Here is a 14,107-nt window from a genome sequence, read left to right as displayed (position 1 = left end):
ACCTCCTTGAAGGGGCTGTACATTCTTTCATTATTTTTAAAGATCACAAGAATCTAGCCTATGTCCAGTCCGCCCAAAGGCTGAACCCTCGACAAGCCAGATGGTCCTTGTTCTTCGGACGTTTCGACTTCGAGCTACATTTCCGACCTGGAAATAAGAACATCAAAGCTGACGCTCTATCAAGATCTTTTCAACCACTGGATGAAGAGGAGAGACCTGCTCATATTCTTGATCCTGCTAAGATCGTTTCTTTAGCTCCCCTGGATGTGATCACTCCTCCTCCGTGAAAAACCTTTGTGTCAAATAATCGTGACAAGATGAAAGTTTTACGTTGGGGTCATTCCTCCCGGTTCGCTGGACATGTTGGGGGCAAGAAGACTCTCTCCCTGATTTCTCGCCATTATTGGTGGTCTTCACTTCGCCAAGATGTCCTGGATTTCGTTGCTTCCTGTTCCTCGTGTGCTAGGAACAAAGTTCCTCGACAGCTTACTTCGGGATCTCTGCATCCACTTCCTGTGCCTTCTGTTCCTTGGAGTCATATTGCGATGGACTTTGTCACCAATTTACCGAAGTCTTCTAATTGCACTGTAATTTTGGTGGTGGTGGTGGATAGATTTTCCAAAATGGCCCACTTCATCTCTTTACTTGGTTTACCTTCTGCTCCTTACCTAGCGAAGATCTTTTTACATCAAGTATTTCGACTTCATGGATTCCCTCAGCATATCGTGTCCGACCGAGGAGTTCAGTTTACCTCTTGTTTTTAGAAAGCTCTTTGTGGACTTTTGAAGGTATCGCTGGATTTTTCTTCTGCATACCATCCCCAGTCCAATGGTCAAGTGGAGCGTGTAAATCAAATTCTCACATCTTATCTTCGCCATTTTACCAATGCTCATCATGATGACTGGGTGTCTCTTCTTCCTTGGGCAGAATTCGCCTATAATAATCACACTAGTGAATCTTTGTCTAAGTCTCCTTTTTTTATTGTTTTTGGGCTACATCCCGGCATTTCTCTCCCTGTTCTCCCCACCTCAGGTGTACCGGCGGTGGATTCCTTGTCCTTGGAATTTTCCAAGATTTGGCAGGAGGCTAAGGAGGCGCTTGAGAGGGCTAGTAGCAGAATGAAAAGGTATGCTGACAAGAGGCGTTTAGATGTTCCTCCATATCGTCCTGGCGATAAGGTCTAGCTATCCTCTCGCTACATCAGACTCAAGATTCCCTCTCAAAAGTTAGGTCCACGTTACATCGGCCCCTTTGAGATTTCTAGCCTTATTAATGACGTAGCTTACAAGTTGAAGTTGCCCGCTTCGTTACGCATTCCTAACGCTTTTCATGTATCAAACCCGCGATTTTTAATAATTTTCATTCTGCTCCGTCGCTTTCTCATCTACCTATTTCTTCCGATGCCTCTTTTGAAGTTAAGGATATTCTCGCCAAGAAATCTGTTAAAGGTAGGACTTTTTATTTAATTGATTGGAAGGGGTTTGGTCTCGAAGAAAGATCTTGGGAACCCCTAGAGAATATCAATGCTCCTCTAATCTTGAGGAGGTTCCTTTACAGTTTTAAAGAGGGGGGGTAAGAGAGGGGGTACTGTTCCGCCGCCTAATATTTACCTGTCCGGGCAGCACGCTCCCGACGCTCCTCGCTCTCCTCCGTCTGGGTTCTCGGGCGCTCGTCCTTTCTGCAGTCCGCGTATGCGCAGATGCGCTCCTTTCAACGCTGTGGCTTCTGGGAGGTCGTGACCCAGTGGCTCCGCCCCCAATATGGCGGCGCTTGTCGGGTATTTCTTCCCTGCATCTGTCCAGGTAAGACGCCTTTGTGTCTATTGCGTTCGCTGGCTTCTTGCTGGCATCTCTTTAGGTTCTTTGGCTCCAGTCTCTGCTCCTCACACTTTGACTCTGACTTGACTCGTTACTAATTGTAGTTGTCATTCTTTTCAGCCCTTGGTCCCTGCCGTCCCTGCCAGTTCTGTGTTCCTGCCGTCCCTGCCTATCCTGTGTTTCCTGCCGTCCCTGCCTATCCTGTGTTTCCTGCCATCCCTGCCAATCCTGTGTTCCTGCCATCCCTGCCAATCCTGCGTTTCCTGCCGTCCCTGCCAGTCCTGTGTTCCTGCCGTCCTTGCCAATCCTGCGTTTCCTGCCGTCCCTGCCAGTCCTGTGTTCTTGCCGTCCCTGCCAGTCCTGTGTTCCTGCCGTCCCTGCCAGTCCTGTGTTCCTGCCGTCCCTGCCAGTCCTGTGTTCCTGCCGTCCCTGCATACATTGTGGTATAAGTGTAATGCATAGGTGCACATTCACACTGTGGCCATTAACAAATATAACCTAGAATAAAAGGAAAGTGAGTAAGTAAACAAGTAAATAGTAATAGTACATGTAAATAACATAGGGTACATAGGTTTTACTTTAGAGATAGGACCATCCTGAGTGGGTACACCTTGTCGCAGTAGGGTGGCTTTACGCTTTTTTGATCAAAACAGTGTCATCTAAGTACCCAATGTTATTTATGTGTGCTATTGCTATTTACTTCTTTACTTACTGCAGGGTATTTATTCATTTTGTTTTTATTCTGGGTTCTGTTTCTAAGGTATATAGTCAGCTTTAGACAATGGCTAAAGTTCTATCACTATTGATAAGTGTGGACCATTGTATCTCCTGATGTTGTAAATAAAACTCACAATATTTAGGTTTCTGTCATTTGTTTATAACTAAATCCTATTTTTACCATTTATTTAAGTCCTAGAACAATATTACTATGTTTGTTCCTGAATTTCCAGTTGGCACTGCTAGGGGAAAAGTAATGGTGACATGTTCTTACGGTGGACCCATTGTCACCGCAGACAACAAGCCTCACTCTGAGAGCTGCATGACATGTCTCTAGGGGTGCTGCAGAGAAAGTGATTGCAAGATAAAAACTATTGGGATAAAAAGCAGCGATATAACCTGAACAGAAAAGTCTTCACAACGGAAATTCTTCTTTTCACCAGTTTGCTTCTCTCAGAAGATCATTGGTGGCAGAGCTTACATGGAAGATGAGATCTCCAAGGAGATGGAGATAGACAGGGAACTGGCAGCCTCAGAGCCCACCACAAAGCACACTGACAAGTAGGGTGTCTGTGTCTGGATCAGATGCCTTCTGGTGTTACTTTTTTGCTTTTTTAATCCCAAACTGAAAAAAAAAGAAAGTTACAATTCACACTGAAATGATCCCATGTGTATTACATTGTCTTCTGAAAATGAATCATAAAAGAAAAGAATCATAGGCCTTTCATCAGTCAGTAATTGTGAATGTCACGCTGTTTATTATCCAAAAAATAAGCTGCTTATTACTACGCCCTAAAATTATCAGTTACTAATTACTACACAATCCAAAAAACATCAGACTTTTTATTCACTTTAATAAAGTATCGTTTCATCTATAGTTTGTGTTAAAGGGCTTGTCTAGCCAAGACAAATTTTCGGCAAGCAGTATATTTATATTACACAGTTAGGACTCATTCAAGCAGTTCATCACATGTCGGCAAGTACTGCATGTAGCTTCTGATCCACTTTTCTCGCTAGAATATTCCCTTAATTAATATAGAGGAATGTAATCGGCACACCACATCTGCACTTGTGCTCGCCTCCATGTTTTGTGATTCTTTTTAAACAGAATAAAGTAGCTCAGCACGTTTGGTTAGTAAAAAGATCCAAATCCTCCTTATTTCATATGCGCAGAAGGCATGACATCACGGTTACTTGCAGTCTCACACAGGCAATGCATTTCTAACAGCGGTTCTTTTTTAAGCCTGCTTTTCACCAGCTAGGCATGCTGGACTACTTAATTCAATATTCTCCCAACAGAACATTGAATGGAATGAATGAGAACCTGATCAGCACATGACCACTAGTATGCATATCGCAGTCACGGGCTGAATCTGCTAGCAAAGCTGAATCCTAACACTCTCTTTATTACACACTGTTAGGATTCAGCAATTTGCACTTGGCCGTACAACCACTTTAATCTCAAAACTTTTCATAAAAAAATATTTTTTTAGGTGGATTGTTCTTATTTTGGCAGTCTTCTGACATTCTAACAGATTTTTGGCTGAAATACAAGGATCTACCAGGATCGGATGCCTGTTTTGTCACATTGATAAGAAGAGTCTAGCAGCAGCTTATGTCTGCCTATTGAATTCAGCCTTATATGCATGATAGCGAAAGAATTGTGACAGTTACGGTATATTTTCTAAACATGCGAATAATAGGACCTAATATTTCAGCTACAGTTCTTTTATTTAACATTTACATTATGTTTCATCAGGAATTTGTGATGATTGTGGTGTTTGGCATGGAGTATGTGATCCGAATTTGGTCTGCCGGGTGTTGCTGTCGTTACAGAGGATGGAAAGGACGTCTGAGATTTGCGAGGAAACCTTTCTGTGTTATCGGTAAGAAGCCCAGTATTACCCTTTAACCTACAGAAATCAGATCATGTCCTTTTAGGTTTTTATCCTGCAATGTATCTGATATAATACTGGTTTGGGAATTTTATATACCGTACTCTTGATACCTGTTTCACAGAAGTTGCAGATTTGTACCTTTCCATTCTTCTTTTGCATGGCTCCAGATGTTATAATCCCTAAGGAACAAAGACTTTTTCCTCTCTCCATCTTCCCCGTCAGCAGAACAGCTGCAGAATGAGTTTTGTCTCCCATTGTAGTAGTGTTGGAGAACATGGAGATGTGGTGTAATGGAAGATATTGCAGAGCCAGCATTCTCATGGCTAATAGATGGATTGTGTAAGAGAAAAAGGCTGATCAGCAAATTTTAAACAATAAGCGTCACAACGTCTTTGTACTGTGAGAGCACAGTACCACAAAGCAGTGTCCTTATCGTCTATCCCACAGGTAAACACTGTGAATGCCATGCACAAAAATTCTGTTCAGCCTGCCTGATACCCAGTTCAGAAAGCTGGGTGGCAGCCAGTATTGTCACCATTAGAAGTTTCACTGATATCTTCAGGATCCTAAATGATCAAAAGTTTTTGTAATGTCTGGTACATCTCGCTTTACCACAAGCAAAATATTCTGTGGAATTTTTTGTTTTTTTGTGTGGATTTTTACCAATTTTTGGCTTTTTTTTTAATGTGATGTTTTCCCATAAGCTTCTATGTAGGAAAAAAAAGCATGGAGAAAAAGCACCAACAATAAAAAGAGAAAAAAGGTTGTAAAAATGCGTACAAAACATGGTGTTTTTACCAGCTAAAATGCTCCTAAAGCCCTCCATACACATTAGATCAATATCTTCCAAATGTGCCAATATTGACATGTTCAACCGGCAGTCTCTGATAGCAGCATTTAATGTGCGTCAGCCAGGGGCGCGTCATTCCACGCATCCATCAGCACACCGGTGACGTAATCGCCGGGTGCCAATGGGTCGACATTACAGCCAGAAGTCTGCCGAAGACCTCCAAGCTTGTCATGACAATTCTCCTGTGAAAGCCAACTTTTAGCTGGCGTTCATTGGAGACCATGACTTTCACTATACATAGCAGTGCTGATACACTGATAAACTATCGGATGATCGCAGCATCAAGTCCCCAGAGGAGACTAACAAATATAGTAAAAAACAAATCATTTTAGAAATATGGTAAAAAATGCCAAAATACAAGTCACCCCCTTTTTGTCATATTAAAAATAATACAATAAAAAAATACATATTTGGTATTGCTGTATTCAGAAATGTATGATCTATCAAAATATTAAATAAATTATAATTAATTTGATCAGTGTACAGTATAACGAGATAAAATCAAAACACCAGAATTACGGGTTTTTGGCTGCCACAACATTGCAATAAAAAGTGATTAAAACTTTGTATCTACCCCAAAATTGTATCAGTACTAAAATCAGCTCAAGGTGCAAAAAATAAGCCCTCACTCAGCCCCAGATCACGAAAATGAAAAATTTCCCGATTTCGCAAAATGTTGATAAAAAGCAAAAAAAATGTATTTTTTTTTTCACAAATTTATGAATTTTTTTCACAATTTAAAAAAAAAAAAAGCTGTTCATGTTTCGTATCTGTGTAATTGTACTGACATGGAGAATAATATTGCCAGGTCAGCTTTACCATATGATGAACATGGTAAATAAAAACCCCAAAACACAATTGTGGAATTGCACTTTTTTTTTGTAATTTTAACTCTCTTGGAATATTTTTACCCACTTTCCAGTGCCCCACAAAAAACAAGCCCTCATACAGTATTGTAAACGGAAAAATAAAAAAATTATGGCTATTGGAAGAAGGGAGGGAAAAAAAAACAGAAAATGAAGGGTTAATGTTTTCTAGCATTTTTGGGAGCATCTTTTTTTACAGGATGTTTTAAACAATGAAATCGTTAACGATTTTTCCATTTCTATACAGTCAAATCTGCAGCTCTTCCATTGCTATGTGACAGCACGTTGCAACAAGAAACATAAATAGTTTCAGTCTCGTGACAATAATCTAAAGTCTATTGTCACATGACAAGTATGGTGCTAACCTCAGATGCAGAATAATCATTCATTTATAGAAATATTTTCAGTACAGGCACAAATGGAAAAATGTCTAAGCAAGTCATTATTTAGATGCTTGTGTGCCAGCAATTTCCTCCATGCTGCATTCTTATATCTGAGACTAGAAGCCTTTTGCATTTGGAGAAGTTTAAGCCATACAGGAGGAGTGTACTATTGGGCTTGTTGAGGCCAGAAAAGTGGCTCAGTATTTAGGAGAGCTGGGTTCAAATCCCACCTGTGATGCTGGTGAACGTTACTTCTCATGAGGCAGGTCCGGGGTCAAATCCCAAGAGAGTTCGTCACAAACAGAAGTGCAAGACAAAAGACTAAACAATTCTCAGTCTGAGGTCAGAATTCCAGGGAGGTAGTGGATGGAGACAAAGGGGCTAAACAAACGGATGGTCAAAGGCAAGGTCCAATGTAGGGCAGCAAAAGATCAAAATAACAAAGCATTAGAGAAAGGCACAAACATCAGCAAGCGAAAGCTACGATTGGCAATTTTCTAACCACTATCAGCCAGCTAAATAGCCAGGCAATCACGCTGAAAGGATGACATCTGGAGGAATCGCAGCAGGTGTGGCCAGACTGAACTGCTGGGCAATCCTATAACAATACTGACAGCCCAGCACACCCCTGCATACTATAGTATGGCTGAGCTGTCACACACAGAACTGACTGCCTAGCAAACCCCTACATACTATAGAGCGGCAAGCCCCCACTATCCATAGGGTAGCTGAACTGTCACTCACTGCGTTCCTAGGACACAGTGAGTGGTGGGATTGTAACGCCACCGGCCCGTTTTCCTTTTTGCGATTTTTAAAATGTAAAAGATAAAAATATATATTTTTTGTGCCTAACAAAGGAAATATGTCATCTTTACCTTTTAGAGATCCTTTAATCTTCAACGTGCTTAACTGTTCACAATAATAGTAATTTTGACCAGGGGTGCCCAAACTTTTACATGCCACTGTGCTTGATTGGGAATTTAGATTTTGCGCACCAATGGGGACAATGACAATGTCTGTGCCGCGCGGCAGACTATGTTAGCACTATATAAGCAAGCCCAATAAATAAATATTTTGCCCAAGCCAAGAACTCCTGGAAATATTTGGTGTTGTACCAGGAGAGAAATAATGTCTCTTTACGATCCTAGAACCTAACAAATGGCTTTGTAACCCATTCCTGATATATTTTGACCATTAATATAAAAATGTAGTCATAGTTTGCTTGCGATTATAACCGCTCGGGGTGGTGCAACTGGGTAGGAAATGTGATAAATGATTAAACATATTCCTTTGTGTCTGTTATCCCACAATATAGTAATATTGACCCCCTTTGTGACCCCATATAATACAGTTGCTCACATTTGTGCTTCCTAATAAGTAATAATGATCCCATAAAATGGTAAAAGCAGTCCTAAAGTTTTCTGTAGCGTATGAGACACGGGACGGCAGAGGTTTTGACTCCAGGTTTTGGGATTACAAACACTGATGAAAAATGCCATCAAACGTACTTCCATACCAGGGAGACATGAAGTGCAGTGAGCCTACTTAGGAGCACCATCTCTACCTATGTTTTTGGCCCTTGAGTTCAAGTGGGATTCACTGGAGACTTCAAAAATCCAAAACTTTGAAAGTGAAAATTTTACGGTTAGAAATGAATCAAGTTGTTATCTGAAGATTTAGCCCTTAGTGAGTAAGCTCCTGTGTGCACCGTTCTAGTCTTTGGAAAATATAAAAATGACTATGAATTATGTATTGAACTGACTTGCATAATCAATAAAAGGCTTAATACAAAAACACATTTACTGGAGGTCACAAAGGTGCTTCGTGTTTAGTTCTTTTTCCTTCGCTGTGATGAGCGCAATGAAATAGGGATCATTTGTCCCCAAAGGGCTATGCACATGGTCTCACACCACACATTAAATATGCTGAAGGCAGCATTTTTAGTTATTGCGTTCGGCATGGTAAGCGGTTTGGTGAACTGAACAACTGAAATCTTTTCACACTCATTGACTCTGTCCTTTTCTATAGCGCACAGTCAATACTTGTATGGGATGAATAGCCTTAACTTGCTGCAATCTACAATTTTATGGCTTTGATAAATAGTCTAGACAAGCGTTAAACGTTTATATATTTTGAAGTCCTGCACGGGAACTATTTCTACCAAATTCACCAACAAGTTCTATATTCATCTCTTTGGTACAAATGATCACATGTGCAGTATATGTGCAGGAAATGATCCTAGAGTGTCCCAATTAAGTATATGTGTCTGCATGTATGGTATCGGAGTCATGGCCAGCTTGTGCAGAATGTACAGTTGTGCTTTGCTTATTGTCATACTGAAGAGCACAAGAACAAAAAAAAAATTACAAAATAAAACAATGCGAGGATATGAAAGGAAAAAGAAAAGGAAATCTGGCAGTAAGATGAATCCCGCCAAACTGCAAACTGGACATAGATATGCAGGTCTTTGTCAACTTGATATATTTTATCTGTTGCTGCTCTTGAGAAATAAGCGTTTTCATATGAGGTGTTAAGTGCAGTTTTTCAACACATCCGCTGCCCTATTGTAATATCCGGGGAGGAGGGGGCGGAGTTCCGGCCGCGCATGCGCGGTCAAAAATGGCGGACACGTCGCACAAAAAAGTTACATGTAGCGTTTTTTTGTGCCGACGGTCCGCCAAAGCACGACGCATCCGTCACACGACGGATGAGACGTGTGGCCATACATCACAATGCGTCGCAAATGCAAGTCAGTGGAGAAAAAACGCATCCTGCAAGCACTTTTGCAGGATGCATTTTTTTCTCCAAAATGACGCATAGCGACGGAGGCCAAACGACGCTAGTGTGAAAGTAGCCTAAGTGTTCTGTCTGCCCAGTGCACTTAAAGGGAGTTTGCCACACTGGAAATGCTATCTAAAGCACTTCTGTAGAGGTATGCAGGAGACTTGGCCCCTATAGTAATTATACCTTTAGTATAGCTTTTAGTAGTTTAATTGGCTTAAACATATATGTATTTTGTATGAAAATAAGGAGTGCTGAGTGCACCCTTGGTGTGGCCAAGGGCTCAGTGCACTGTTACGCGACTTTTCTGCCGTGTATACCCAGCTGGATTGGGGGAAGATTAGCATCTTTATTTTGGGGGGTATAACTTTGGAATGCAGGCGCTAAACTGTTACAGAATCAGTGCCAATTGGAGGATGCGCTCAGATTAAATAAAAAATATCCAGTGAAAAGTTCTCTTTAACCGACAACTACCATTCCTTTTAGTTGATCCAAGCATAAGCAAACGCAAAATCCCTGTGACCATCTATGTGGCTAATGCAGCAAATCTGCAGAGAAGCCAACTGGAATTCGGTATTTTACATTTGAGTCTGACCTATTTTAATCTGCAGGTGTTAGTAACGACATACATATTTAATGAAAAGTTACGGTTGAGCTTTTCATATATGATGCATGAAGGTAAAATGCACTGTGTAGGTGCCAGTCTTGTGAGCGGTGCCCTTTGATGTGGTATTTCTGTGCCTGCCTGGCTTTTTGTCTCTGAGGTTTCCTGATTAGCTAAATGTGAGTAGCAGCAATATTGTGACACCAGGCCTGTGTTCTGCCTGATAATAGGCATTAACGAATTAAATGTCAGGGCCCCAGTAATGCAGAATTGGATAGTCCCATAATTCTATTTTTTGCAGCTGGCAGAGTACGAAGTGAAGCAAGAAACTGTAAGCAGAACGTCTTATTGCCACGTGGCACATTTCAGGCGCTCATACTAGTATATGTCACTTCAACTCACATGAACCTTCATTAAACAGCACGCTATGGTCATTCGCGCAAATAATCTAGGTTAGGCCGTAGTTGCCAAAAATTGTAAAGCAAACTTTGACGCTGAGCCAGGGTATCTAAATGATACAGCCTCGGCCATGAAATTGTCATTCAGTAGAAATTGTGGAATGTGCCAGCATTTTAGTATCTGAAATGAAGCTGCAACAGTTGAACCCCCTGCAAGGTTTGGTCGCAATCCTGGAGCATTTGTGGCCTCCTCTCTGTGACTGATACTACCAGGTATGACCGGTGCTAACCAAAGGCCAAATACCTGTACAAACGTTGGTCTGCTTTGGCGACTTTTGTCAGTTTTAGGCCGGGGTCACACTGGCTTGTTCAACATGAGAAACTCACGCGAGTCTCTCACATCAATTCCCGGCACTGCCGCCGGCACTCGGGACCAGAGGGGGCCGCTGCATGTATTTCTATACAGCTGAATGCTCCGTTCCCGAGTGCCGGCGGCAGTGCCGGGAATTGATGCGAGAGACTCGTGTGACTTTCTCTCATTGAACTGGCAAGTGTGACCCCGGCCTTAGTAGAATAACAGTACTAATAGGAGCCGAGACCAAGTTAGATGTGTGATACTAGACTGGGCACCTTTTCAGTGATTTGGGTACTGTGAAAAGTACTTTAATATTGTGTAGAAAAATGCAGCAATGCATTATGTGGATAAGAGCAAGTAATTGATATTCATTTTTTTTTCAAACTGTAGATTTTATAGTCTTAATAGCATCACTGGCAGTGATCTCAGCTGGGACACAAGGTAACATCTTTGCAACTTCAGCCCTGCGCAGTATGAGATTTCTGCAGATCTTGCGTATGGTGCGCATGGACCGAAGGGGAGGTACCTGGAAATTGTTGGGCTCAGTGGTCTATGCCCACAGTAAGGTAATGGCCTTGTACAGATTAGCTGAAGTAGCAATTTGCTAATATAGATTATCTTAGATAACTACGTATAGAAGAAATGAAAGGCTCTGGGTATCTGAGCTTTGCTTTCTTGTACAGGTTGACGGGTTAAGCTAATTGATTTGCTGACGCTAAGGGTCATATTCACATAATGCTATCTATGTGTGTGTTTTTTCTAAAAATACAGTAAAATCGCTGCATTTTTACAGCACGTATTTTAAAAAATGCATTGGTAACACATTCTGTGAACATGGACTTAGGGTATATTCACAAGAAGTGCTTTATAGATACCGTATATTTTTCTGGCTGAAGACTCTTCATCCAAAAAGCACTTCTAAAATATATGTGACTTTTGGTGCAATTTTGAAAAAGGGTATAGCTTTTTACACTGTTTTGATGCTTTTTTTTCTTGTTTTTGTACAAGCTTTTAACCCCTTCCTAGAACGCGAATGAAGTCCAGGGCTTAGGTAAAGAGGGTTCAGGATAGGAGCTCCCTCACACATAGTATATAGCCAGCATCTGTGTCAACAGCCCTGGCTGTTAGTCATTCGGATGCCGCTGGTAATCTATGACAGTGGTATTCAAATGGAGGATTTACCAGTACGTGCAGACTCTCATCACCCCCCCCCCCCCCCCCGAAACAAGCTTGCTGGGTACTGATATATTGATATATTACCATGGCACCCAGGGGACTGTTGAAGACCTCCATGGCTGCCATCTTGGTTCTCCTGTGAAGCTCAACCAAATACTAAGCTCCCTAGGAGACCATGATTTTTCCTAATTACTGCAGCACTGCGGTATTGCAGCATATGATATCAATGGTGAAATTATCGCATTTTCAAGTCATCTATGGGGACAATAAAATGCAAATAATTTAAAAAAGTTTAAAAAATATAGAAAAAGTAAACCACATGCCTTTTTACCCATTAAAAATAAAGGAAAAAAACATATTTGGCATCCCTGCATCTATAAAATAGTAAACAATATAAAGAGACAGTTTATGCTGTTACGGTTCAGTTTACCCAGAATAACAAAAGCCACAGTGGGCATGAGATACCTGGAAATTGCATCCACTTTGCTAGAACTGTAAAACGCTGTGTTTTTGACACAGTGTTAATGTGCAGCATCAAAAATGCACCAAAGACTCATCATGCGCACACAGCCTTACAGTACCAAATGATGTTGTTTTTTTTTGTCTGCTTATTGAATTCTTTTAGGAGTTTCTGAATAATGTGAAATAATTTTCTTATATGTGTCCCTTGTACTGCAGGAGCTGATCACTGCATGGTACATTGGTTTTCTGGTGCTAATTTTTGCATCCTTCCTGGTATACCTTGCAGAAAAAGATGCAAATACTGAATTTTCAACCTATGCTGACTCACTTTGGTGGGGGACGGTAAGTGTTCTACAGCTATTGTTTTCAAAGCGTAAAAGCATATTGATTGATTATGTCTCATCTCAATTTAAGCTATTCCATAAGGCTTAATTCACACTTAAAATATTGATGGAGCATTTGGTGTAGTTTTTTTACCCAATCACAAGAAAGTATACATACAATGGCTTGCAAATTTATTTTTGTGTTTTGCTCCCTCACAACCTGAAATTTCACAGTTTTTTTGTGGGTTTGCATCAGTTCATGTAAAGTACATGTCTACAACTGTGAACATTTGGTTTTCTTTTCATTGTGAAGCAAACAACAAAGAGGACAAAATAACTGAAAACTTCAGTGTGCATCACTATTCACCCCCCTAAGTCAGTACTTTGCAGAGCCTCCTTTTGCAGCAATTTGCTGCAAGTCACTTTGAATAAGCCTCTATGAGCTTTCCACATCTTGCCACTGGGAGTTTTGCCCATTCCTCATAGCAAAACTGCTCCATCTCCTACAAGGTAGATGGTTTCCTGTGGTGAACAGCAATGTTCAAGTCTGACCACAGATTCTCAATTGGATTGACATCCGTGCTTTCACTAGGCCACTCCAGAACATTTACACATTACCCTTTAAACCACTCGAGTGTTGCTTTAGCAGTATGCTTTGGGTCATTGTCTTCTTGCAAGGTGAACCTTTGTCCCAGTCTCAAATCACTGACAGACTGAAACAGGTTTTGCTCAAGAATATCCCTGTATTTCACATCCATTTTACCCTCTACTCAAACCATTTTCCCTGTCCCTACTGCCAAAAAACATCCCTACAGCATGATGCTGCCACCACAATGTTACACTGTGGGGATTGTGTTTTGGGGTGATGAGCGGTGTTGGTTTGGCGCCAGACATATCATTTACCTTGGTGGCCAGAAAGTTACATTTTGGTCTCATCTGACAGCACCTTCCTCCATACATTTGGGGAGTCTCCCACTTGTCTTTTGGCAAACTCAAAAAGAGCCTTACAATTTTTGTGTGTAAGTAAAGGCTTTTTTTCTGCCCACTCTTCCAAAAAGGCCATGTCTATGGATTGTACGGCTTATTGTGGTCGTATGGACAGATACTGCAGTCTCTTCTTGGGAGCTTTGCAGCTCCTTCAGGGTTTCCTTTGGACTCTATCTCTGATTAATGTCCTCCTTGCCCGGGCTGAGAGTTTTGATAGGTGGCCCTCTCTTGGCAGGTTTGTTGTGGTACCATGTTCTTTCTATTTGATGACAATGGATTTGACGGTGCTCTGGGGGATCATCAGAGATTGGGTTATTTTTTTAGAACCCAACACTGACTTGTACTTCTCAACAACTTTGTCCCTGACTTGTTTGGAGAGCTCCTTTGTCTTCAAGGTTTTTATCTGCTCTCTGTCTTCCATAAATCCATAAAGGGGATGTTCGATCCAAATTGATAAGTCTGCAGTCACTCTGTGTGAATGCAGACTTAT

The 14,107-nt window shown here is 41.2% G+C and overlaps 1 protein-coding gene across 4 annotated transcripts in view; it reads left to right on the top strand.

The window, feature by feature from the left end:
* The window catches only part of KCNQ4 (potassium voltage-gated channel subfamily Q member 4), a 274,261-nt gene that overhangs the window by 187,396 nt on the left and 72,758 nt on the right, over nucleotides 1–14,107 (top strand). For all 4 annotated transcript variants that reach the window (XM_077296060.1, XM_077296059.1, XM_077296057.1 and 1 more), the window contains exons 3-5: nucleotides 4,294–4,420; nucleotides 11,060–11,235; nucleotides 12,524–12,649. In XM_077296060.1, coding sequence (XP_077152175.1) covers nucleotides 4,294–4,420; nucleotides 11,060–11,235; nucleotides 12,524–12,649 — 429 coding nt within the window. The remainder of the gene's footprint in view (nucleotides 1–4,293; nucleotides 4,421–11,059; nucleotides 11,236–12,523; nucleotides 12,650–14,107) is intronic.

This window comes from Ranitomeya variabilis, chromosome 3 (assembly GCF_051348905.1).
Source record: "Ranitomeya variabilis isolate aRanVar5 chromosome 3, aRanVar5.hap1, whole genome shotgun sequence".
NCBI classification, from domain to species: domain Eukaryota; kingdom Metazoa; phylum Chordata; class Amphibia; order Anura; family Dendrobatidae; genus Ranitomeya; species Ranitomeya variabilis.
Note: the sequence above shows the minus strand (reverse complement) of the source record. Positions and strands in the feature narration are given on the sequence as shown.